Below are 27,977 nucleotides of genomic sequence, written 5' to 3' on the forward strand. Positions count from 1 at the left end.
GTTCCGGGGGAGAAAGATGAGGCTTTCTACTCCCGTAAGGATTTACACCCTCGGAAACCCTGTACAGGGTCGCTATGGGTCGGAACCAACTCGATGGCACTTAACACCAACAACAATGCCTAACCAAAGAATTCCTTATCATCACTATAATCCATTGCGCTTGAGTTGATTCTGACTGATAGCAACCTTCTAAGAAGAGTTGAACTTCCCCATACAATTCACTGCAGCTTAATGCACTGGACTGCAATGTTGGTTTGAACTACAAAATCGGTGATTCAACTTCACCAGCTGGTCCTTGGAAACCCTACAAAGGGTTGCTATGAGTCGGAACCTAATCAATGGCACATAACAACAAAAAAATTTACAGAAGAATTCTACCACACTGTCCTCCTGAATAGTCATTAGTGGGTTTGAACTACTAACCACTTCTGAGTGTTTATTTTTTAAAATATGAAAGAAGTTGTGTTGTAGGACAAGCTCTGGACCACAAGGTCGGTTCAAACTGAAAGGCTGGCAGTTCAAATCCACCAGCCACTTCTCGGAAACACTATACAGGGTTGCAATGAGTAATAACTGACTTGACAGAATTCAGTAACAACCACTCACAATTCACAAACACACACATATCTAACTTAAAAGTTGGACCAATGTGTCCATTAACCAATATATTCATTTATTTTCTTCCAAAACACTAAAATAAATTAAGAATGTGAAAATTACAGTAAATGCAATTCCTGTTTTGCTCTTTAAATTATTAAATTATCAATCAGAATTAAAGACAATTATCATCTAGTTATCATTTTATAATAAAAAACGAAAGAAAGAAAAAAGCTAAAGCATTATCAACAAGAAAACATTTCCTGCCCTGGTAGGCATAAGCCTGTCAAGTCATCTTCTCTGTAGTTGCATTACAATTCCTAATGGAGGGGAAGGGGGGGATTAAAATAGGTGAATTCAAACTAAAATGAAACAATATAACACCTTTCCACTTTTTTTCCTTCTTTGAACTGTAGGTAGAAATGTTGTTGTTAAGGGCCATTGAGTTGGTTCTGACTTATAGAAATCCTGTATAGGGTTTCCATGGAGTAGCTGGTGAGCTTGAACCACCAACCCTGTGGTTCAAACAGACCTTGCAGTCCAGAGCATTAACCCACAGCACCACACCAGATAGACATGCTATTACTGTTGTTGTTAAGTGCCAGTCGAGTCAAGGTTTTCAGTTATTTTAAGTTTTAAGCAATTGAACAATAAACCAGAAAATAAACCAGTGATGTGGCGCTGTGAGTTAATGCACCAGACTGCAAAGCCATTTGAACTACAAGGTCGGTGGTTCAAGCTCACCAGTCGCTCCTTGGAAACCCTATACAGGGTCGCTACGGGTCGGAACCAATGGCACTTAACAACAACAACAAACCTTACAATAACAACCAAAATTTTGTGAAATTTCAAACATCATTTACTAATCCTCACCAAATACAAAAATCACTACAATAAATTAAATTTCCAAAGAAATGAACTCATTGGATTTGAGTTAGTATTTGCAAAAAAAAAAAAAAAAAAATCACACTGGAAAAACAATTATGGAAATTTGCAAGATAAATACAGCCAATTTAAAGGCTTGCCCGGAGAAATAACTATGGCAAATGAAAAGGCATTCCAAAATCTGAGGAAAAAATTAATTATTAATCAAATCTATGAGTATTAGATTACTAGAATATTTATCAAGTTCTCTCTGAAATACAAAATTAAGAGTCAAATATAAAATGTAGCACTCAACGTAAGTAGTCTACTCTAAGTGGGAGTTCATACCTGGAATGAAAGCAAATGTCTTCACTATGTAACATATTTTTAATTAAATATTAACAATAAATGAAACTAAATATCTCTAATCTTTATCAGACTGTCACTTAATATTAAATTCAAGCATACCCAGTTGTCTTTTTTTTGCTTGAAGACTTTAATTTCATGATTTTTTCTTCTCCAGTTAAAGAAGCAATCTTATGTAATGGCAATTACTTCATGAGACAATAAGCTTGTATTCTTCCACATGAAGTTTAGAAAGAACAGGTAAACGTTTTGATTATGTTAGAAACTGTTTATAATCTACATGATACATATTTTAAAACATGCATTGTTATGTGCCATCGAGTCGGTTCCGACTCACAGTGACCCTGTACAGGGTTTCCGAGGCTGTAAATCTTTACGGGAGCAGAAAGCCCCAACTTTGTCCCGCGGAACAGCTGGTAGTTTTGAACTGCCGACCTTGAGGTTTGTAGCCCGATTCATAACCACTACGCTACCAGAGCTCCTTAAAACATGCATAAATTGGGGGAAACATGAATACATGTATTTGACAAGTAGTAGTGCCTTACAACAGTGCTCAGTCAATTCCAGCCCACAGCCTGCTGTCCGGTTTTGAAAATAAAGTTTATTAGAACTCAGCCATGCTCATTTATTTATGTGTTCTTCAGCTGTTTTTGTGCTTCAATGGCAGAGACCATATGGCGCATAAACCACATAATATTTATTATCTGGCCTTAGCAGAAAATGTTGCTGACCTTCGACTTAGAAAGGTGATGCCCGAGTTCTTAAACAATTTAAATTTTTATTCAAGTCATTGTTACAGATAAAATATTAATGAGGCATTTTTACTTATGCACTATGCTTAATTAGGTATTAGTTTAGGAAAACAAAACAAAACAAAAAGCAACAAAACGAGTCATTTTCATCCTCTGCAGAATACAGACTCCCTTCAGAGGGTACACTTCATTTAGAAAGTGCCAGATTGGAAAACTGTTCCTATTTTTTAAGTGGATTCCAGTGTTAGGTGATCTGCATCATGTTTATATTCAATTTGAAGCTACTTAAAAACTGTGGAAACACTTAGTACCATCATGAGAACACCTGAAAACAAAATGCACTTATACACATGAAGTTTCTGAAGTCTACTACAAATTCCTCTGGAGTGTACTTAGGAGAAGAGCAAGTAACCCATTCTTTCCTACAGAGACATCACTCTTCAGCTCTTGGTTCCTTCAACAAATGCAATCGTACACCTACAACATGCTCTTTGTCTGCTGTGATTCCTTACCTATTTCATAGGTGATCTCACCATGAAGCTTCAACACTTCCAGAACTATTATTTTCAATCTCACCTGCAGAGCCACAATAATTCTTTTTCTTTTCCTTTTTTCAGATGAGGTGATTGAGGTTTGTTCAATATATGAGGTAGAGGGACATTATGAGTAAGTAATATGATCAAGTTTCTTTTGACTCAAAATTTTGCACTCTTCCCACTAAACAATCTGTTAATACTACATGATTCATCTTGCCTTTCCATGTATTGTGCATTCTATTCTATTTATCATTGTGACATTTGTTTCACAGATTTATTATTCTCATTCTAATAATGCTTGTAAATACTCATTCCCTATAATTTCTAATAAGGAGCCCAGACATTGGGTTGTTAACCACAAGGTCAGCAATTCGAATATGCCAGTCACTCCACAGGAGAATGATGAGACTTACTGCTCCTGTGAAGATTTACAACCTAGGAAATCCACAGGGTTACTGTGAGTTGGAACCTACTCGATGGCATGCAGCCACCACCTCCACAATAGTTTCTAATGAGCCCTTACATGGCACTGTATGATAAGCATTGAACTGGTTAGATATTCAAACCCACCTACTAGTCTTTGAAACCTTATACAGGGTTGATACGAATCAGAACCGACTGGACAACACACAATAACAACATAGTTTCTAATAAGGAGCCCAAGTGGCACTGTAGGATAAGTCCTGGGCTACTAAGCACAAGGTTGGCAGTTAAAACCAACCAATCATTCCTCAGAAGAAAAAGGAAGGCTTCTGCTCCCATAAAGATTAAAGATTTATAGTCTTGGAAACCTTATACAAGATCACTATGAGTCAAAATGGACTGCAGTGGGTTTAGAGTTTTTTTTAATATAGTTTCTAATACCAGGTCTGAAAGAGCAGTGTCTTATTCCATTCAAATGGGATAAACCCAGGACTTTGCACCATGAGGTCAGAAGTTTGAGCTCATCAGCTTCTCCATGGGAGAAAGATGAGGCCTTTTGCTTTCATAAAGATACAGCCTTGGAAACCCTATAGAGGATCGCTATGAGTTGGAACAGACTTGAAGGCATTTAACAACAGCAACCAGGTCTTATCTCCCTGAATGGCTTTGCTCCTGTAACGGTTCAACTCTGAGTGATATTTAACACAGACAAAAGCAATGGGATTTATTGCACAATTTGACGAGGAAAAAAAAAAACAAAACCCATTCTCTGACTTAATCTGATAATCTTGGACTTGTACCATAGGGAGTGGAACTTTTGAAATGACAGTTGGTCTTTTATTTGGAAGACCCTGTGACAATACTTTGTACATAGACTAAAGCAGAGTTTTTGATGTTTAGTATGGTGAGGTCTAGTTACACAATGGTCAAGCACTCGTTGCCAACAAAATGATCAATGGTTCAAAGCCACCAGCTGCACCCTGGTAGAAAAAACCTGGCAATCTGCTCCTGGACAGATTGTTGTTGTTGTTAAGTGTCCTCGAATCGGTTCTGACTCATAGTGACTCTGTAGAGGGTTTCCAGGGAGCTGCTGCTGAGTCTGAACTGACCTTTCAGTACTAATCAATCTCTGGTCCGGTGCTTATCCTACATTGCCACATTCACGTGTGGTAGCTCTCCTCTTCCATTCAGTGTTGCTGTGAGTCAGAATTGACTGGATGACACATAACTACAAGGACTATGGTCTTGACACTAAGTTCTAGCACTTCCTGACAGCATTAGTCATAGTACAAGATATTCTTGAGCTGTATAGATCCCTCAGTACAACAAATGCATTTCAACTATAACAACTTCAAGTGGTGTAGGAATAAGGACCTAAATTCTGATTCGAGTGCCGTTAGTGGTTTATTTCTGGAAATAGTTGGGTATAATTTCTGTAGTTTAATTATCTCATATATAAGAGGATAAATGGAATCAGAGCTATCAAATGGCTCTCATGTGTCTTAAATTTATAGAATTAATTGTCTCACAATAGGCCTATTATTGACTCTGCTTTTCCACTTCAATCTGTTCTAAGCTTTCCTTTCTATATGAGTTTCTTCCATAAAAAACACCGTTCTTACCAAAAGGATTAATGGCATCTTTCCACTTTAGAGTTTACTTTGGTAATTTTAGTTTGAGACATCTAGAAACCTAGAAATACAAGATATTCTATAAAAATTTGGACACACTATTTTAACTACTTTATGTGACCTGGTATTAGAAATTATTAAAAAACAAACCCAAACTCCCTGTCATAGAGTTGATTCCAACTTATAACAGCCCTGTTTGGGCTTCCAAATGTCAAAATCTCTTATTTTTAATAAAATGAATTAGCATTCTGATAAACTTACTTTACTCCAAGGGAGAAAGATAAGGCTTTCTGTTCCCGGAAAGCTATTTGGGAGTAAAATTCTCCTCATATAATCACCATCACATAGGCAGAATGAAAATTGTTTTTAAGAAAATATGTCTACATATCAACACATAAAATTTAACTGGTCAAAACTATTTGTCATTGTTCTCAGTAGCAATAATGATATGTAAATATTTATTCAGCATTAAATAATTATTATATTCCTCCTGCTCATAATCACTGGTGTGGTACTGTAGGTTAAACACTGGACTGCCAATCACAAGGTCAACAGTTCAAACCCACCAGCTGCTTCTTGGAAACCTTTTTTGTTGTTGCTTTTAACTGCCGTTGAGTCAGTTCTGACACATAGCAACCCTGTATAGGGTTTCCAGAAGAACAGCTGGTGAACTTGAACCTCTAACCTTGCTATGCAAACCTACTTTGCAGTTCAGTGCATTAACCCACAGTGCTACACCAGGACCCCTATACAAGGTATCTAAGAGTTGGAACTAACTTGACAGCACTTAACAATACCAATGCATTATCACATTTCTTCTTTAATCATTATGAGTTGCCATCATTTCATTAGAACTCTCCCTGGCCCTCAAGTTAAACCACTTGCCCTCAACTAAAGGGCTAATCATTATTACTTTTCTTAGCCAGAAACCTTGGTAATAGAATCTGAATATAGCTCTGGTAGCCTAGTAGTTCTGAATCGGGCTACGAACCTCAAGGTCAGCAGTTCCAAACTACCAACTGTTCCGCGAGAGAAGGATGAGGCTTTCTGCTCCCATAAAGATTTACAGCTTCAGAAACCCTGTACAGGGAGGGTAGCTATGGGTCGAAATCAACCCCACCGCACATAACCACCACCACAATAGAAAATCTGAATATCTATCAGAGGACTAAATTTTAACAAAAAAGCAGTTTAAAAATAGTATGTTTACTAAATAACAGTTTTTTATTAAAATTGGTGTGTGTATGCATGAAGGCCTGGAAGAATATCTATGTTCACAATCCCTCAGTCAAAATTACGGTGACCACACACAAATATAATAGTGGCTCCAAGGGAGAAAGATGAGGCTTTCTGCTCCCGGAAAGATTTACACCCTCAGAAACCCTGGTGTGGCACTATAGGATACACATTGGACTGGTAACTGCAAGGTCAGTGGTTCAAACGCACCAGCTGCTTCTCGGAAGCTGTTATACAGGGTCACTGTGAGTCAGATCCGACTCCACGGCACTTAGTAACAACACAGCTTTTTATGAATACCTAACTGGAGAAACCCTGGTGTGGTGCTGTGAGTTAATGTGCTGAACTGCAAGGTTAGCTTGAACTGCAAGGTCGGCAGTTCAAGCTCTCCAGCCGCTACTCGGAAACCCTATACAGGGTTACTATAAGTAGGAAGCGACTCGACTGCGCTTAACAACAACCATAACTAGTGAAGTAAAACATGCCCAGCTGCCAACATAGAGGTTTTGGTTTGAGTCCACCCATAGATGGATGCCCCTTTAGAAAGGTTGGTGAACGTACTTTCAAAAGTCAAACATTGAAAAGCTACCACGTGCAGTTCTGCTTTGACACAACCTGTTTCTCAGTCTGTAAATCTTTCCAGGAGCAAAAATCCTCATCTTTATCCCTGAGGAGACGTTGGAATCAAATCAAGGGCAACCGATAATCGGTAATAACTTTTAAAATGCATTTTTCTCTATTTTCAGTCCACAAGTCTGTAATGAATTCTTACTATACTGCGAGCACATTTTTTGTTAGAGAGCTTTTTTTTTTTTTCCCCCAGTGACCTAGTATTCCTCGTGGAGTCCTGCTGTGACCCTGCAGGTTAATACACTGGACTGCAAAGTCAGTTAGATCCGTAAGGGCAGCGGTTCAAGCTCCCCAGCAGCTCCTCGGAAACACTATACAGGGTCGCTATGGGTCTAAACCGACTCAACGGCGCTTAACAACAACAAAAGTCTGCCTTTTATAATTAAAGGGAGGAAATAAGCACTTCATTTGGGATGAGGAAAGAAAGAAACTACTTGAATTCATTTTAATACAAAGCCATTCTTTTTTGTAGTTGTACTTGTTACTATTTTCTCCCAAAGTCTCATCTTATAGGGAAACTACTGGATTTGCTAAAAATCAAGCAGGAGAGGAAAAACTAGCCCTGAAGTCAAATGTAGCTGCTCCTTTCCTGGAAGCTGACTAAATTTCCAGTCCAATGATTGAGTAGTTGAAATTCAAAAAGCACCAGACTAGTTCTTTCTGAATCTCCACCACATAGCTCTCATAGCAGAAAGAGAAAAATAGTACTACCTTTGGAGAACCTGTCATGGACCAGAAAAATTAAGGGTCCAAAATCCTCATATATTTATATTTCAAAAGTATTTGGAGGATTCTTATTTGCAGATGACCTTAGTCTATGTTTTTAAATTAATATCACTTTCTTATTATTGGTACAAGGAGCCCTGGTGGTACAATGTTTAAATGTTCAACCTACAGCCACAAGGTCAGTGATTCAAACCTACCAGTCAATCTGTGGGAGAAAAGACACACTAATCTGCTTCTGTAAGGCGCTCTGGTAGCATAGTGGATACAAATAGGGTTGCTAATCTCACAGTCAGCAGTTCAAAACCACCAGTGGTTCTGCCGGAGAAAGAGGAAGCTTTCTGCTCCCGTAAGGATTTATAGCCTCACTGGGTCACTATGAGTTGGAACCGCCTCCACCACCACCAGCAAACTGCTTCTGTAGAGACAGCAGTCTAGGAGCACGAATGGGCAGTTCTATGAAAGCGTAGTCATATGAGGTCTCTAAGAGTTGGAAGCCACTCGACTGCACCTAACAACATAATTACTAGTATATTAGACACATTTTTTATATAAATGTAAAACACAAAATAAATATTCCCCCGAAAGAAATGATAAAGCTACAGAGTTATGTTATTCTCCTCTCTGACAGCCTGCATTCTCCTCCCTTTTTGCAAATCCAGGAAATTATGTTATCCTATAGAAGTGGAAAATGGTATTTTCTCCTATCTGAAGACTCATGAGTTTATTCAAGTAGCAGTCAATAACTTATATATAATATGCATTTAACATAAAATAGACAAAGTATAACGCTATTCCTCTAGTCTGATTTAATTTACAGATCCTGATACCCTTTTTCCTGAAAGGACAGAACATCACAAATATGAATTGGTGCATCCAGTACCACAGAGCATCAATAACTCAAGTTGAAATCTTAACAATAAGCTCTTCATCTACTATTGCAAAACCAATAAATAAGCATAATGAAAATCATGACACATTATTACATTACACTACATTGCCTCTATTCATTAAAAAAAAATAACAACAGATGAATGCATTTAAAATAATTTCACATGTCAAATGATTCTAAGCCTTGCAATTGCGATGATGCTGAAAGGATTCTTGGAGAGAGCAGATGCGTGGTCTTATTTGGTTTATATCAAGATTATGATACAATTGCTAGGGATCTGAATGGTAACGACTTTACATGGTAGTAACATAGTATCTAAACGTTTACATCATGCACCCATGCCATGTGCTCTCTAACATTATGGAATCAATAAAAACCACATTAGGAAGCTTGAAAAGAAAAGCGTCCATGTCAATTAGCCCTTGGGTAGATTCTTCTTTTTCAGTTACTCTGTTGATATAATGTACTAGATAGATTATATTAGCAGCACTGGCTTGTAAATAAAAATGATCTGAATCCTGTTCATGGAGATACACTGCCAAAATAATCAGCTTCATACTTGAAAAGTGCTCAAGTATTTGGAAAAGCTGTGAAATGGGATTATAAATTTAAGCTTTGTACATCTGGGTTGTCACTATACAAATATTTCAGGAATATGAACCCTTAGGCTGAGAGATTGTGACTCTTTCCAGTTACATGAACTTCACTGAGAAGAACAGTACACAAATGCTGACGCACGAAATCATGATCAATTTACATAACGTACTTTTTATGATAAACAAATGATTTTATCATACATCATCAGTTTAAGTGCAGACATAAAAAAAAATCATACTTCAGGAAGGTTTGGGAAAATGACTGAGGGTACCAACATTTTTTTAAAACTCAGAATTCTAAATAATTGCTTTGTTTTGTTTTGGCTTCTTTTTTCCCTTTACATCATGGTACGTAATTTTAGTGTAATTGGATTTTTAAGTATAGTTATAATATAGACCCACAGAATAATTAATGAGAGGTAGTAGTTTGTGCACAAAGTAAAAAGTTCAGCAGATCCTTCAGCTAATAGAAACATTAATGAAGTGGAACATTAGTTGATTTTTAACAGATCCAGTATTAAATACTATATTTACCCTTGGTCAAATATAGAACAATTCATTACATCTCATTTTATTCACAAAAGTAATTGGATTAAAAATATACTGACTTTGGAGTCCTGGTGTGGTGCTGTAGGATAAAGTACTGGACCACAAAGTCAGTTTGAACCACAGGTTTAAGGTTCAAACTCACCAGTGGGTCCTCAGAAACACTATACAGGTTCACTGCAAGTCAGAAATAACTCAATGGCACTTAACAATAACAATGGCTCTTATCAAACTAACTTTATATACCTAAATTGAAAATGCAGGTTTTGAATTTCTGGCAGAAAATGGCAGCTAAAGGTCAATGAATCAAATTTCCAATTATACTCCTAGGAGCAGATGGGTGTAATGAAATCTAATGATTGAATTTTAAATGCTCTCATGCACCTTTTATCTGTCTCCCAACCTTAATGTGCTAGCAAGATGATGTTTGTGACAATTAACCAATTGTAATGATATATCCACTTTCCAATTATTTGTATCATATTACCTGGAAATACTAAATCAGTGCTCTTTTCTTATATATCCCACCCACATTGCCTTTCCACTCTCATCTATACTATCATGCAACAGAATCCAAGACACAGTATTGTTGAATAGCAGATGTTTTCTTGGAGATTTGATTTCTCTTGTTAAATAAAGAGTATTTAACATAAATACCAAGTTTAGATTCATTGAGATACATCAGAAAATTTTAAAGCCAAATAATTTGAGGCTATTTGTTGACTAAATGTAATTATATCATTGTTCCTTTTTCATACTGTGTATTTTATATTTTAGTTTATTCTCTGGCCTGCACAGACATTGACATATGAAGGTGGTTTATCAAGAGGAGAGAGAAAATTTACACTCTATTTTCAGGAGTGGCAGATGGAAGATTGTATCTCTACTATATCTCAATAAAGTACACTCTCTTGCCTGAAGAACAAAAAGAAGGAATCATGTAGAGATGTTCCTTTTATTGCTTTTATAGAAACAAAAGCAATCAGTATTGACCTCTTAAAATATATACTCATCTAGATTAAAGGAAATACAAGAAATTTTTTGAAAATCTAGTAAATAAAAAGATGCTGCCTTTAAATGACAATATGATACATTTTAATTCAAACTTTCTCAAATCTACTTCAGTCTTACATATCTCCACAGTAAAATCAACTACAAGAATGCTAGGCCCAACTGAGAATACGGTTAAACATTACTGGGGTGTTAAACAACACCATGGCCTCATCAATTGTCTGGGTACTTTTTTTTTTTTTTTACTTACTTCTGTGTAAATATAAGGTTTTTAAGCTACCCCTGTAAACAATGTATTTTCTGAATGGATGGCACAGCAGAGACCAGATGACAAGGATGATAAGAATTAGAGTATGTATCAACCATAGATAATAAATCCTTTCCTCTTACTTCCCTCATTATGTGTTTTAACTGATACTTTTGACATCATCAAACTAACTTTTTGGAGTTTAAAATAATACTTATGTTCAGATTACATGGTTTTATGTGAAAAATAAATGCATGAAAACCAGTGCACTTAACAAAACATCTCCATTTTTCCCAAACATTATATGGAAGTAATCAGTTTACTGATGCTTAAGCGGCATTCTTCAGAAGCAAGCATGCATGATGGTCCAAAAAAGGTAGTATATGCAGAGAAATGAAGAGCAAAATGCAGACAAATTCTGGAATATTACAGATCCAACTTCTGATCAGTTTATCTAAGAACATCCCTGCTTCCAGAAGAGGGAGTTCTCCCAGGGATGTACCCTGGTATCCCATCTGTTTTGAGTAGCATTGACTACTGGTGTACCTTCTCTCTCAACGTAACAAATGCTTCAGAATTAAGTTATAGATAGATTTGACTATAAGGTTTAGACATATGTAGGTATATCTCTGTTGAGAACTAGGTTGATCTCACATAATATTTAATACTATTAACTTAGTCTTTTAGAAAATGTTGTTCTTGTCTGTGATTGTCAATTGACAATGGACCCTAAACTATTAAAATTTACATTTCTATTCTAATTTCCCCCTATTTTAGTGTCCTCATTATTCTGTGGGAGTCCTGGTGTGGCACTTCAGGTTAACGTACTAGACTCCAAGGTTGGTTTGAACCACAAGGTCGGCTGTTCAAGCACACCAGCTGCTCATTGGAAACCCTATACAGGGTCATCATGAGTCAGAATTAACTTGACGGCACTTAAACAACCACAATTATTCTGTGTGCTGTAGTGAATTATTTCATAAGTGTCATCTAGTCTTAGTCCCACTGAACAGTATTTTCCTGATAGGTCTGGGTAAGTGAAGGTGCTAGAAGATGCTGATAGGATGATGACATGATTCAAGTGTGGATAATAACAGAGTTTATTGCAATTGTTAAAACTTGAAACTATACTTGTTGTATTTGAATAGGTTCCAACTCACAGCAGCCCTGTATAGGGTTTCCAGTAGAAGAATACAATCCCAGAAGCAAAGAGGGAGGAATCTCACTAACATCAGAGAAGAGCCAGGAGTGGAGTACTCCTTTGGATCCAGAGATTCCAGAGCATTCAACTTCCTCCACCCAGGGGCAGAAAGTCCTGAAATCAGGGGGCTGAGGAGCAGCAGCAGCAGAACCAAGAGCAAGAGACAGAATGGTGGGCTCCCCAGCCCACAGAGCAAGTAAAACTGAGTAACTTTGGGCAAGAGGCTTGCTTACAGAGTGGGATGTCTCAAAACACTTAAATGTGAGAGTTAGATTTTGTTGATCCACTGGGTTAGAGTTGAATGCCTTCGGGCTGAGGCTTATGGTGGAGTGGTGTGTTCTGCAGACATTTATGTGCAGCCCTAAAAGAGCTTTGTAGCATTGCCTGGGCAGAGAGCCCTGCTTGTAGGCACAGTGGAGGAGAGACTGTCTTGACTAGAAGAACTGTGCCCTGAGCAATTTCAGACCCTTAATTATAATCTGCTACCTTCCCAAATATATACCATTACTATAAATATTGTGTACGAGTTCTGTGTGGCCAATGCCAAGAATTATTGAACATAGCTAAGTAAAATGCTGTAAGAAGAATGGTTGTTGCCATACTTTTGCATTCTGGCCATACTTTTGCATTCTGGCAAATGTGAAAAATTGAACATTTAATACAGTTTGAAAATTCATAATGTTTTGAAATATGCATTCTGTGAAAACCCCTTACTATTTAATATGTACTAGGATAATGCCCTGGACTGCAAGGTCGGTGTAACCTGCAAAGTCAGCAGTTCAAATTCACCAGCTGCTCCTTGGAAAACCTATTTAGGGTTGCTATGAGTAGGAACTGACTGGACAGCACTTAACATCAACAACAATCTAATTAAAATAAAATGCAGATAAATAGCAATTAAGTTCCAGAATATTTTGAAAGTAGTAAACAATCTCAATAACTTCTTAACATTGTTTTATTATTTATGAATTAATGAATGATTGCTGTTGTTATTGCTAAGTGCTTTGGAGTCGGTTCCGATTCCTAGCAACCCTGTATAGGGTTTCAAAAGAGCAGTTGGTGAGTTTGAACCCCTGACCTTATAGGATAAGAAGTACAGTGCTTATCCTATAGCACCATGCCAGGAGTCCAGGGATTGAAAAACACTGAAGGTTGTTGATATTTAAATAACAATACTAAAATGGAAAAATTTTATATTATTGCTTAGCTTGTGTTTCCACAATATGTACATAAGAATATCATGACTATCAATGCAAAGTTTATTCTGATATTTTGAAAAAAAAATCATGCATATTGCATTATTATTAGCATTTGCTAATTACTAATGATAGCATAGTTGCTACAAATCAGGCTGCTAACTTCAAGGTCAACAGTTGGAAACTACCGGCTGTTCCACGGAAGAAAGATGAGGCGTTCTGGAACGCTCCCGTAAACCTCGGAAACCCTGTGCAGGGTCACTATGAGTTGGAAGTGACTCCACGGTACTTAACAACAACAGCAACAATTACTAATGATGATTTACTTTTGCAATTATCAGATGGGTAAAGTTGTTAAGTTCCCTGGAGTCATGGAGTCATTTCTAACTAGTAAAGACCCTGTTTGTTGTTATTGTCAAGTGCCGTCTAGATGAATTCGACCCGTAGCGACCCTGTATAGGGTTTCTGATGAGCAGCCGGTGAACTTGAACCACCGACCTTGCAGTTCAAACGGCTTTGCAGTCTGGCGCATTAACCCACAGTGCCACATCAGGACTCCTGAAGTAAGTACCAAAAATGGCTATAAATTATATTTCAATAAATGAAAGTAGATATAATTCCTAAATAACTGTTTATGGTTTACCTAAAATTTCATTTCACCAAAAATTACATAGAAAGGATTTACATTTTATAGAGGGTCCAAAAATAAGCATCTAAAAATGAGGTAAAGTATACATTAAATGAACATATAAATTTCTTAATAATTTACAAAGTGGGTGAAATTTAAAGCCTTAACAAATACACATACTATATGAATTGCTTATTTTTAATACTATACAAACCACAAAAAGGAAGAGGACAAAAGGATTGCATATATATATATATTGTTGTTGTTGTTAAGTGCCGTCGAGTCGGTTCCGACCCATAGCGACCCTGTACAGGGTTTCCGAGGGTGTAAATCCTTACGGGAGTAGAAAGCCTCATCTTTCTCCCACGGAGCGGCTGGTAGTTTCGAACCGCTGACCTTAAGGTTCGCAGCCCGTATACACACACTAATATTGAAAATGTGATGCTTGTTATTCTGAAACTTGATGCCCTATTGTGGGGTTTTTTTTTTTCCCCTATGCAAATTACCAACAGAAGTATGTATGAATGCTCATTGCATTTATGTAAAAGGTGACAAATGCAACAAAAAAAAGGATATAAAAATATGCTACATTCAAAAGAATTTTTTTTTACCAGTGGGTCATTATTTTATCATGTTTATATAAATATGACCTTTTAGTCATATCTAGGTTTGAATCCAAATTCCAGCATATATCTGAGTGATAATCTTGGGAAATCACTTAAAGATTAAAGTCTCAATTTATTCACAAATAATTGATATTTAAGTGTCTATTATATATCAGATACCGCACTAGCTTCTGTCACCTACAATGACAAACAAGACAGATGGGATTCCAGTCCTCCAGCTTTCAGCTGTCTAGACTGCTTTGAGATACAATTACTTAACCTTATTAATGGTAAGTTACAACACCTATCTAGAGGTTTTAAATTGTTCAGTCTTAATATAATTCATTATTTTGTTTGTAGATCAATTTGATCTTTATTATGATCAGAGTATAAGTAATCACAATCAAAAAGAAGAATGGCTGGTACAGGTAGAGTGCTAAATCATCTTTTAGTCATTCTTAATATCTGACTATTTAAAATCCTTAGTATCAAGTAGCTTTGGAATCAAACACAGGAAAAAAGTGCTTCCTTGGATTCGATATTTATTCTATAGTTCAAAAGGCCACACATTATCTGCCAATCTAAGTCTTGCTTCTCAGAACTGCTAAATGATCTGACTTCAAACTCCGTCAAGGAACAGAAGAGTGTGATGGACACTTAGCAAGGCATTTGCTGAGATGGTCCATGACAAGTTTTGACCTGAGATAAAATTTCATGGCTGACTTGTGGTCTTGGTAGGGTGCTGTGGGATAAAGCACTGGACCGAAAGGTCGGTTTGAACCACAAGGTCCACAGTTCAAACTCACAAATTGCTTTTTGGAAACCCTTTGCAGGATTGCTATAAGTCGGAATCAACTCCACGGCACTTAACAACAACTATAGAAACACTGACATAACATTTAACCAGAGCAATCTTAGTCACTCTTAACAAGCAGGCAACACCAAATCCAAAAAGGCATGATGAACAGAAAGATCCTGGCAGGAATTAATCTGCCATTTTCACACATCTGCCCAAGGGAGGTATTGTAATTGCAAAAAATTTACTCTAAGACTGCTGAGACTCATAGTAATTATGTTTCTTTTTCATTTTTTTTTAATAGAAATAGCCACAGGTGGTAACAAATTGGGTTTTGAGATGTGGAATTGGGCATGCATTCTAACGCAAATTACTATGTAATTGTCTTGATTAGAAAATATCTTTGAAAGTCTATTGCTTTGGGAAAAAAAAAAGAAGTCTTCATAAATATATTCCTCATCTTTTTCAGTTTCTCAGCAAGCAGGCTTTTGATTTATTTGTTGATATTGACAAATCTGGTATCAGGGTCAAGGAACAGTCCTTTGTAAATATCTCTTACAAATTCCTGTGGATGGAATTTGTTTAATAGAATTGTTCCCTTATTCCCGATCTTATTGCCATCTAGGGATAAATGATAGCTTTCCTAGATGGTGAGAATTAGAAAATTTAGCTAACAATTACTTTTGATGAACTCAATTACAAGGTTATATATTTACTATCTATCAATTTATATTAAAATATCTGCTGCTTCTGTATATATCTGCTCTCAGTAATCCTGTATCTTACTTATGTCCATATAAAAATGTGAACATCATTTCATTGTTTTATAAAAGGACAAAAGCCTTCAATGCATAGTTGGAAACTTTCATTTTAATCAGGAATTTAATTAGCCAAAGTTAAAATTAGAGTTTGGGCATTAGTTTGAAACAAAAAGAAAATGAAAAATTAGTATTTTTGCATGAGATCATTTAAAGCTAAAAAGAGTAACAAAAAGCTATCAAATGTCTTGTGTTGAAACTATGTGAAGACAATCTTTCTTTTATATATAAATTCTTAGCTCTACCTTAATGAAAATGATAATAAAGATTAAACTGATTTTTTCTTAATTCATGTGATTTGCAACTCCTTTTATTTCCATTTGCAAGTCAGCGGTTCAACGTCACCAGCCGATCCTTGGAAACCCTAAACAACACCGCTATGAGTCAGAACCGACCAGATGGCGCTTAACAACACCAACAACATCCTAAAATAAATGTAAAGCCACAGAAGCAAAATAGAAAACAAAAATTTTGTACCCCAAGAAGATAGTGAAATAGAAAGACATAATACAATATTCTGGATGTTTTTTGCTGACCAAAGTACGGAAATCAAAGTAAATTTTTTTGTGTTTGTATGGTTAGTATTTACAAAATGATGTATTATTAACCAATTGTTACATTTGATGTGTAAATTGTCTTCCTTGGAAGCTAATCCTCTCCTTTCTCAAATTACTGGAGTTGTGACATTTATTCTTAGCAATTTTTGCTGAGATTTTAAGTACTTTATTTTGCAAGTATTCTTGCTTCTTACTGTCATCTCATCTACTAAAATGAGAAGATCAGTAAAAAGCACAGACAGTCGCTTTACAAATGTGGTGAGATAATTCTTCTCATGATAATCAAAGTTGAATTGTTTTTATAAATTTCAATTCTGCACATGCAGTTGCTCTGGTTTATGAAGGAATAGCAAAATCTACCCAACACTCAGTCTTAAAATAACTAGAACTAACTATACTCACAAATTCTGCTATGTGAAGAGTAAAATGAATAGCTTTTAGAAAAGGTATTTGTGGTTGTAGCTTAAAAGACATAGTATACATTGTGATTGAAAACGATAGTTTTAGATATCCAAGACATCTACAAGTGTATGTACTACAAATAAATTCCTATATAAGAATTGAAGATGTGCTAGTCTAAAATTGTCCTATACTATTTTGATCCCCATAACTAATTCTTTCTACATTAAATACCTGTTACATTCTATTTTATGAAAGTAAGTTACTGGCACTTATTATATTTACTAATTCTCAAACATATATATTTCAATTTGAATTTTATTGAATTGGAGGAGATGAACATTTTATGTATATGTATAATCAAATGATTCTTAGCAATGATAAGTGAGGATCCAGGTAGAAATATTGCAAAGAAGCATAACAATTCATGATTTGTGCTTAAATTTTGGGCTTTCTTTTTTAAATTATCACCTACAAGAACTGAAGCAAATGCATCTAGCACTCTATAGTGATTGTGGAAAAGTAGTTGCATAAGGTAGCTACATTTTCAGCTACATTTTAAAATTTTAAAACATATCAAAACATCATTGGAACTTATCAACATATAATGCCATTATCTACACTTTGCCTTAATAAAATTTATAAATACATAGCCAGTATTTCTTAAAAACAGTGTATGTCTATGAACAATATTGAATATGTAACTTTGAATTCTTCAAACTGATTTTTAGTACTCTGCACATGCTGCATTTAGCTGATAGAGGCTGAATTTGGCTGATAAATAGAGTAAACACATAATTGTCCTTCAAATTGCTCCTTCAATGTGTTCACTAATTAAAAATCAATAAAAATATTATAAGTTTAACAATATTAAATATTGCTCAGATAGAGTACTCTAAGACTAAACAAGACTATATTCATCTTTACCTTACCAGTTTTTATTTCTACCTAAATATGTTCATGCTTATTTTTGTGGGGAAGAGATAGAAGCATTAAAAAAATGAGAACATAGATCTCTATTTCAAAATGAGTGAAATAAAACTCATTTGTAATACCATTAAATTATTTTAATATATTCTGTTCTGTAATCAGACCAAAGCCTATCTATGTAGATTAGTTACATCTAAAGTCTCATTTATCCAACCTGTATTTATTCTTTGCTCACAAAGCTTGTTAACTTAAATGGTCTTTTGTTGTCATGATTCGTTTTCTCATAATTATGCCATTTAACTGCCTTATTTTTTTTGGGATAAATGTATGCAAACGCGCCAATCATATTCAGCACTGTTATGCTAGATGCTCAATGAACTGTAAGAGTCATTTCACTACAATAAAACTGCCTGGAATAGATCCAGGGCAAGGACTACAAATACCAGTAATCAGAATGTCACTAGGACCCGAACAGATAGTGATATGTGTGTGTACATATATATATATATTTATATCAGTAAATTCTCTCAAACACTGTCTCAAACCAATTTTGCATGTCTATCACTAGAAGACTTGATGCACACAAGGAAAATATACCACCCACACAGTCACAATTTTGCATCTGCATTTTGCTACAGATTTTGTTGCTGGTGTTGCTGTTTTTGTTTTATCTTAAAAATATCAAACTTATACTTCTGTAGTAGCCGAAGAAACATGATTATGTTTCTGCTTAGTCACAGCCAGGAATGTTGATGTCACTAAAAACTTCTTTATTATAGATAATTTATTTCAGGAGACCAAAGGATAGCAATATATCACTGTCAGTGCTAGTGGTGAGGGATCTAACTAACTATAAAGTAGTGAGAGCCACTGAATGAAAATCTTGTCAAAATCTCTTTTAGTAAAATAGATTGACAATAGATTAGTGTAAGGCTGATGAACTTTAAAAGTGTTTTGTAGGTGGGTGGCCAAAGTTACACTGTCTTCAGCAGTTAGGGACAAATAAACACTCATTGGTTGAAGGAATTCAATACCGAAAACACACACACACTAAAAAAAAAAAAATAACTTCCCTTAAAGGTCTTACTAAAATATGACTTTAAGATAATGCCCTATGGGATTTATTAAACAGAGGTATTACTGAAGGGAATATATTCTGAAGCAATGGCTAATATTGTAATTAGCAGGTGCATTTGTAAGAATTTACCCACTATTGAGTGTATTGCAAAGACTTGTCAGCATTAGGGAGTTAAGTTTCACTTCCTAACTGGCAAGAGCCCAGTTCTAGTGGCTTCTATCCTGCCTCCCCACACCATAGTTTCATCATCAGGCTCAGTGTATATTCTCACAGTGCTTCAGTCACCCTGCCACCCTCCTAAAAGGGTTGAAACTTCTATGACAAGTATTTTTTTCTTTTAATCCATATAAATTCAACTCTTATTTCCCCTGAACTCTTTCGTTTAACTCCTTCTCCTCTCCAAGGTGACTGGACTCTACTTAAAGAAGCTTTAAAATTGTTTGAAAATTTAAGATAGTAAAAGCCTCAAGTTCACCCATGTTTCCAAAGACAATTAAAGGTTTGGGTTCATCCTTAAAAAGAGAACCACCTTTATATTGACATCTATACAAATATACTAAGATTTGCACTTGTGAGAGAACTTATATAAATTATGCTGAGAACAGAGACATATATACATGTATACGCATATTTTAATTTTGCCAAAAAGTTTTATTTTTCACATTTTCATAAATATAGGCAGAACCAAGTTTAAATGCAATAAATGGATATAGATCAATATTAAGCTTAGAAAACATAAAATGCTTTTAATTTACATCTTATATTTTTATAGATGTATTTCTATTGCATAATATTACACAAGCAGCACTAATAGTGAAAAGTTAGGTAGAAACCTGACAATGGAATTAAAACATGATAAAGTAAAACTATAATATTATTAAACAGTGTTAACTACCTAAATGTTTGCAAGATTTTCATCTCTTAAAATTTGGATAATCACTAATCCTTTAGCAAATATGATATTTGGAATCATTTTTAAAATAATTTTTTGGTTTCCTTTATAAAGCTGAAAAAATATACTGTAAAAATGTAAATACTATATATAACATAGTCAACTGTGTGTATGTAGGATGTGAAAACTTTATGAAGAAAATTTCTTTAAAAATGTACTTTTTTGTGTAGTGTCAACAGTACAGTTAAAGGTGATAGATAATATTTTTGTGTATGTAAGTATCTTTTCTTGACCTAACCAATATGTTCAGGTAGATGTAATAACAATGTTAGGACATACTTTTTTCTATGATCTAAACTCTTTGGTAATCATCTAAAGACTTAAATAACATGAAAATGCCGAAAACAAAATCCCAAAAATTTATGCGTAAACTTATATTTGATATTTATTGAAATTATAGCACTCACTAAGTAAAATAAATAATTTTCAAAGGCCAATGAATTCGCAAGGATGTTAAAGTACTATCTATATGGCATTTCAAAAATTACATCAAAAATTAAAAACTAATATGTAAGAATATTATATTATAATAGTTACTACACCTGAGTCGCTATAGTCAAGATTTTCTTAAATTAGAGAGGTAAGAATAAAACACATATAATATCAACATAATGGATCTTGTTGATATTATAAGACAGACTTTTCCTTACACATTTTATACCTCAATACTGAGTTAGCTGTTTACATTATGACAGTTTGTTTCTGTAGGCCTTGGTCTCATTGTTATGCATTTGGATTGGCTCTAGGCATTTGCTTAATGCCCTTTAATTGAAAAGGTCTTGCACATACATCAAAAATATTCTATATCTTCCTAGTATAAAGGCTCTAAAGTCAACCGTAATGTGAACCTTTTGAAATTGAACTGTAAGACACTGATCTAGAATGTATTTCCTTTAAAATTTCATTTTAGTAGTTTTCATTCTGTTAGCAAACTATGTTTCATTCTATAAGTTAATAATAAAATGTATAGTAGTGCTGTAAAAGAATCTGAAAACAGAGACGTTCTAACAAAACTAGAAATCCCACTACCAATGAGCAGCCCAGCCTTCTCCCTTCATTTCAAAGAGGAACCTCCTGAAAACACCTGTGGAGAAGTTACTCTGAGACTGAAGAAAGAATTTCTGATATGCCAACAACTACTAGTTATTCTTGAGAAGTACTCATGATTTCTGTTAATTTTTAGACTCTAATGTTAACATATTAAATAATTCATATGTAATTTCATCCTATATGAGGTTTTTAAAGCTATTTGCCTAACCATAAAAACTGTGCTCATATTCTTTGAAATAAGTTTTATAATTTTAAAATGAATAAAATACTGACTCATTACTATTGTGTATTATGATTTACACCATTGTGAATATTTCAATCACTACCTTATTGTTTAAACACTTTGTACACAAACTTTAACTTGGCTAAGGAATCCTGGCATGGGGCAGTAGGGTAAGCATTGACTGTAAACCGCAAGGTTGGCAGTTCAAACCCACCAGCAACTCCTTGGAAACACTGTACAGAGTCTCTATGAGTTGGAACCAATGAAACTTAACACAACAATAGGAATGAAAAAAGCTCTGTAATAATATTTTTCCCCACAGACCACTTTTCAAAAATATTAGCTTATATGATTATTCTGTACCCATATTCAATAAAAATACTCTTTGACCCAAGAAAAACCTACAACTCTTCACTTTAGCATTTTAGACCTTAAGAATTAGAAAAAAAAATCTTTTCTTATGTAAACTAATTGTAACTTGAGCTGTAAAGTGATCTTTTAAATCATGCAGTTACTGAATTTCATGTCACCACTCTGTACCAGTGTATGTCAAAGCATTTATGAAATTATTTTCATTTAATCAATATAAATGTGTTGTGCATTTACTAAAATACGCAAATGCTACAAAATAAAGAGGAATCATACATAATACCTGGTATTGAAAGTGCATTTTCAGGATCAAACTTCTGACTCAAAAAATACATATGAAATTCATAGTGTGTGTTGTCAGAAGGCTGTGCTACTTATATACACTAACAAGTGTACTTGAAACAAGTTTATAGGATACCTGTAATGCTTTAATTTAAGCAAGTTTAAGCATGTCACCAGTACCAAGCTTTTGTAGCACACTGTTTTGTTTTTTTTAAAAAAAAGCCACTGTAGTTAATTTATTCTGTTCTCCAAAGTAGGTATTGGGATAAACTTGATATATTTTAAATGAAATTAACATATTAGAAATTTACAAGGCATCCCTCTAGACCTGACAAATTTAAAAGTTTATGCTTGGGGCATGCCCAAGGAAAAAACAACATGGTAAACTGAGCCACTTTGGACAACAATCTTACAGATTTAAGACTCAAACTCATTCTACGTGTCTATAGCATGAATGAAGATTCTAGAAGAAAGAGAATTAGGCAGTGCCTCGACAAACTTTGTCCTTTTACTTTCTGTGAAAAATAGAAGAGAAAAAGAATTATATATATATCATTTGCTTTGGCTTAAGTTTTAGTGCTAATGAAAGGAATGTTAAAGATCATGATGATGATGTTGCTGATCATCCTCCAAATAATGCTCAGACTCAAGGCTGCAAGGTGACCACACAATACAAGAATTCCTGTCCCACAAAACCAATCAGACATTTCAATCCAAGATTTTTCCTGTCTAGTCTGGCCAAGGAATCAGACTTGCAGAGAATTCTACTGCACCAATCTCAATTTTAAAATAAATCTAAATAAGAATTCAATTCATAGCAAATGAAGTGGTGAATTAAACATTACCCCACTGTGACATCTTTGTAATTGTCATAAAAATATAAGAAAGGTATACAACATATTTACCTTTATAAAAATGACTAAAACAGATATCTATAAATATGTATCATAACATCTCTCTTTACAGAGATACTGATTATCATAAATATCAGTTTTACAGTCACAGAAAGATTTTCATAGAAACCACATTTTTTAAGGGAGCAATTTCTTCTTCAGTTTTATATAGACCTGAAAAAAATGATTATTAGTATATAGTAAACACTAAAAAAAAGTGAGTGTTTAACCATTGGGATTTAATAGTACAAATGATACTTCAATATTTAGTAGCATCAGGTACAAAGTTCTATTTTACAGGGTATTTTACTATTAAAGGAAAATACCGTTTGTTACTTTTTAGGGCATGCTACCCTTATCAAATCTTAGAAAAGATAAGATTAGCTAGAAAATATTATTACTTCATTTTAACCATAAAAATGCTACTGAGTCAAGTGTCATGAAAAGGTATTTGCTTTTCAAACCATGAAATTATGAACAAATTATTTTCATTTACCCCAAACTAATTTTCTCCCTAAATGTCACTTTTAGTTAAGCTCAATTTTGAATGTTCAGTACTGCTCATCCAGAGTAATTTGTAGCAACACACATTCATAATAAGCAAAAATTAAGATTTGTCTGTGTATGCGTGTGTGTGTGTGTGTGTGTGTGTGTATGACACAAATCAATGGTGGATGAAAGAAACTAGATAGTGGCTAAACACAGTACAATCATCTGCTGTTATTAGAAGTCATGTTCATGCTGGGTCAGTGACTTAGTTTTTGAAGTATTTAACTGATTTTGAACTAAGCTATCTAACATATATTAAAAGTAACTTAGATACACTGAAAACACACCGTGTGCAAACAGAATGTATTCTGGAATTCTTTGGGGCACATGAAGTGCCCTTACAGCACCCTTGCCTCTTATTTTCAATAGTACAAAGGGAGTCTGTGATTCTTCTGGTACACTTTGTTCATTCCTCAATGGCTCTGGTTGATTAGAGAAAACCAGAGGGGACAAAGCAAATTCAAACTTGTCATAGACAGTTACTAGTCATTATCCAGAGCCTGCATTCAAACTTTTTAAATCACTTCAGAGCACAAGTGACATTTTAAAAGTTTAAGCTACCTACACTGAAGCTTTACACTGCAATTTCTGTTGAAGAACAAATGAGATTCATGTTCTTTAAAACACCTTTGAAGTGTAAAACTGACTTTTTTATGTGAGAACTTAGTTCAATTTGATTCAGGCCCTAAGACTATGACAAGTAGTTACTTTGTGCTTCAGGAACATAACTTTGAAAAGATGCCTATAGAACTTTGCTGAATTTTGGCATCAAAAATTTTTTAATGATCTTTTAAAATGTCAGTCTAATTAATTATGGAATGAAATGCAAACTAATAATTAAAAATTTAAAAAATAATAATTAAAAAGAACTGTAAGCACTGAACACTGCCTAAAGTTTTTAGCCTATAAAAATAAACTTTAAAAATGTAACAGAAGCAAGACATTTACATCTTATAGATTTTAAACTATTTACATGGGAGGGGTTATGTATAGAAAACGATGTACAAGCAGTGTGAGAAGTAAAAACCATTTTCATTAAGTAATAATAATGAAAAGAAAAAAAAACCCTGTCATTACTTGTTCCGTCCCAAAGGTTTCAGTAAAGCTCCAAAACCAACACTAAAGCCATGTCCCATTTATGCTAAAAGTCTCCTACCTGAATTATGGACATCCGAGTGGCGGGGGTCTCGCTCGCATTAGTCCCTTGTCCGGTAAAGCTGGTATGGCAACCCGCGTGACCCTGAGGGACAGTCAGGTTGTTGGAAGCCGGTTTAAGATACATCACCTCCGACCGGGGCGAGCTGAGGGGCAGGCGGGTCTGGTAGTCAAAGTACATGGGGGAGGTGGCCAGGGAGGGGCTGCTCACCACGTTCATGACGTTCATGGCGTTCCTCTCCTCCACCTCGCTCTGTACCAGCATGATATCATTTTTATTGATCTTCTTCTTCTTGCCCTTACCCCCGCCCAGCTGCGGGTGGCTGTACTCCGCGATGCGGCAGTTGTAAGTGCGGATCTCCTTGTTTTCGCGCTTGCATTTGACGGCGATGGTGATCATGGCCGCTAGGAGGATGATGGAGATAGTGCTCAGAGTCACAATAAGCGGTAGCGACATGTCCCAGTGGTGTTGCTCTCCATTCACCCGAGGCACCCCCTCGGGCAGGGAGCCGCTTACAGAACGGATGATGAGCTTTGCCACTGCAGACAGGGTGGGTTTGCCGTGGTCAGTCACCTTCACCACCAGCTCCACTACCGGTGTCACGTCCTCCCAGAAGGGATGCAGCGTTCGGATCTCGCCACTAGACGGGTCGATCTCAAACAGGTGGTCATCGTTGCCATCCACGATTTCATAGGTGAGGCGCCCGCTCTCACCAAAGTCGCTGTCGAGGGCACGCACAGTGCTCACCAGGTAGCCCAGGCCAGCGTTGCGAGGCACTTGAAGCTCGGCCGTGTCATTCTGCAGCGTGGGCAACACGATTACCGGCGCGTTGTCATTTACGTCCAGTACTGTCACTCTCACCGTGGCGTTGCTCTCCAAGTGGGCGGGCTCCCCTGAATCCTTAGCGAGCACCTTGAACTCGAAAGCCTTTGTCTGCTCGTAGTTAAAGGAACGTAGGGCGTAGATGGCCCCGTTGGTTGGGTTCACAGACACGTAAGTGTAAATGGACACGTCGCCAATATGCGAGGGCAGGATGGAGTAGGACACTGTGCCGTTTTGTCCCAAGTCCGGGTCCTGGGCGAGCACGGAGCCCAGGTACTCTCCTGGAATGTTGTTCTCGGGCACCTGCAGCACGTAGAGTCCCTTACTGAAACGAGGAGGGTTGTCATTTTCGTCCAGGATCTTGACTGCGAAAGACTTGGTGGAGTTGAGTGGGGGCGAACCCCCATCCCGCGCCACAATCGTCACGTTGTATTCGTCCTGCGTCTCGCGGTCCAGCGGACGGTCAGTCACCACCGTGTAGAAGTTGTCATAATTCTCCTCAAGCTTGAAGGGCACCGAGCCCCCGGACCCGCCTAGGCCACCACCACCTGTACCCCCTCCACCTAGAACGCGACACTGTAGCTGCCCGTTCTTGCCCGAGTCGCGATCTGTGACCCGCACCAGGGCGATAACAGTGCCAGGAGGGGCGGCCTCGCTCAGCGCCCCCTGGCGCACGGAGACGAAACCGATGGACGGCGCGTTGTCGTTGCGGTCAATGAGCTTGACCGTGACCTTGCAGTGGGCAGGGATGGGATTGGGCCCCAGGTCTCGGGCCTGCACATCGATTTCCAGCATCCCGTTTTCTTCATAGTCCAGATTGCCCTTGACACGAATTAGGCCGGTCTTGGGGTCTATAGAGAAGAGCTCCCGCACGCGGTCGGGTACATAACTGCTGAAAGAATAGAGTACTTCACCGTTGGGGCCCTCGTCTGCATCCGTAGCGTTCAGATCAATAACCACAGTACCCAGAGGAGCGTTCTCTGGCAGCTCCACCATGTAAGAGGGCGCTTCGAAGACTGGGCTGTTGTCGTTAGAGTCGATCACTTTCACGTTGATCTGCACTGTGGCGGAGCGCGGCGGTTCACCTCCATCCAGGGCGGTCAGCACCAGCGTATGGTGGTTTTGCTGCTCTCGGTCGAGCGCCTTTTGGATGACAAGCTCCGGAAACTTGGTGCCGTCGCCACGGGACTTGACATCCAATGCGAAAAGGCCGTGGTCGTCGCGAGTGAGCAAATAAGTGCGGAGCCCATTCTCGCCGGCGTCGGGGTCATGGGCACTGGTGAGGGGGAAGCGGGTTCCTGGGGCCGCGTTCTCTGAAATGTCCATTTCGATTTGGTCAGAGGGGAAGGAAGGTGCGTTGTCGTTGATGTCCTGGATCTCCACCTTGATCATGCAGATCTCCTTGTCGTTGGCGAAAACCTCGAGGGACAACTGGCACTTGGCATTGTGGCGGCACAGAGATTCGCGATCGATACGCTGCTTGGTATAAAGAAGCCCGCTGTCGGCGTCCACGTCCAGCAGGTGTGGCGCCGAGTTTTCCAGCACCCTGTAACTGCCCGACTTGCTGCGCCCGCCGCCGCCGCGCTCAGCAGGCTGAAGCCCTGGCTGTAGCCTAGCATCTTTGCCTATGTTGCCGATCACCGTGCCGGCGCCTTGCTCCTCCGGCACGGAATAGTTGAGGTTCTTGAGCGTCAGGGCAGGGGCCCAGAGGAGAAAGCAGCAACAGATGGAAAGGTACATCCCAGACCGGTGGATTGGGGGCAGGAGTAGCCTGACTGGAGGGGCGAGCGGGTGGGTGCGCGCCAGTCTGGGGCCGGGGCGCAGCGCGCGCGTGCGATGCGAGCCGCAAGCTTGTGGGTCCTTTCTTGCCGCCGCGCTAAGGCTGCGGCACCCGGCAGGCTCTCCCGATTCTGCTCAAGTTCCCGAACCTGTTGATCTACAGCATCTGCACTGGGCCAGAAGCTGTAGCGTGGTGGAGCTGCAGAGACGCGGAGCAAGCTGGCGGCTCCCTGCAGCGAGGGGCAAGCCGGAGGCTTTGTCTTTCTGGCCCGGACTTTGGGCGGCGTAAACTTGAGCGATGAGGCTGGCGATAAGACGGAAATCGCGTCTGGGAGGGATGATAATGAGCTAAGGAATTCGTAGGTTTTCCACGCTCCCGCTAGGGCACAGCAAATCCACTCCCGCCCGCAGCCTACAGAATACTCTTCACATTGGGTGCGGGAGGGAGAGGGAGGTGTGTCTCCAGGCAGATCGGAAAGTGAAATTCTTACTTGTTACTCGTCTCCCCTGATGAGATTGATGGGAACGAGAAGCAGCGAAGAGAGTCACTGTTAGATTTTGAAGCTTCCCCGGCGCTGTGTGAAATGTCTGCTCGCTGAGAGGGCTGATCTGTTTTCAGGCAGTGTTTTGCTGCATTTAGAGAT

The 27,977-nt window shown here is 37.5% G+C and overlaps 1 protein-coding gene across 1 annotated transcript in view; it reads right to left on the reverse strand.

The window, feature by feature from the left end:
- Nucleotides 1-27,294, reverse strand: part of PCDH17 (protocadherin 17) — a 140,854-nt gene extending 113,560 nt beyond the window's left edge. Inside the window, exon 1 of the mRNA XM_006837597.1 lies at nt 24,733-27,294. Within this exon, the coding sequence (XP_006837660.1) occupies nt 24,733-27,294 (2,562 nt within the window). The remainder of the gene's footprint in view (nt 1-24,732) is intronic.
- Between the last annotated feature and the right edge of the window lie 683 nt (nt 27,295-27,977).

Source organism: Chrysochloris asiatica, unplaced genomic scaffold (genome assembly GCF_000296735.1).
Source record: "Chrysochloris asiatica unplaced genomic scaffold, ChrAsi1.0 scaffold00022, whole genome shotgun sequence".
NCBI lineage: Eukaryota > Metazoa > Chordata > Mammalia > Afrosoricida > Chrysochloridae > Chrysochloris > Chrysochloris asiatica.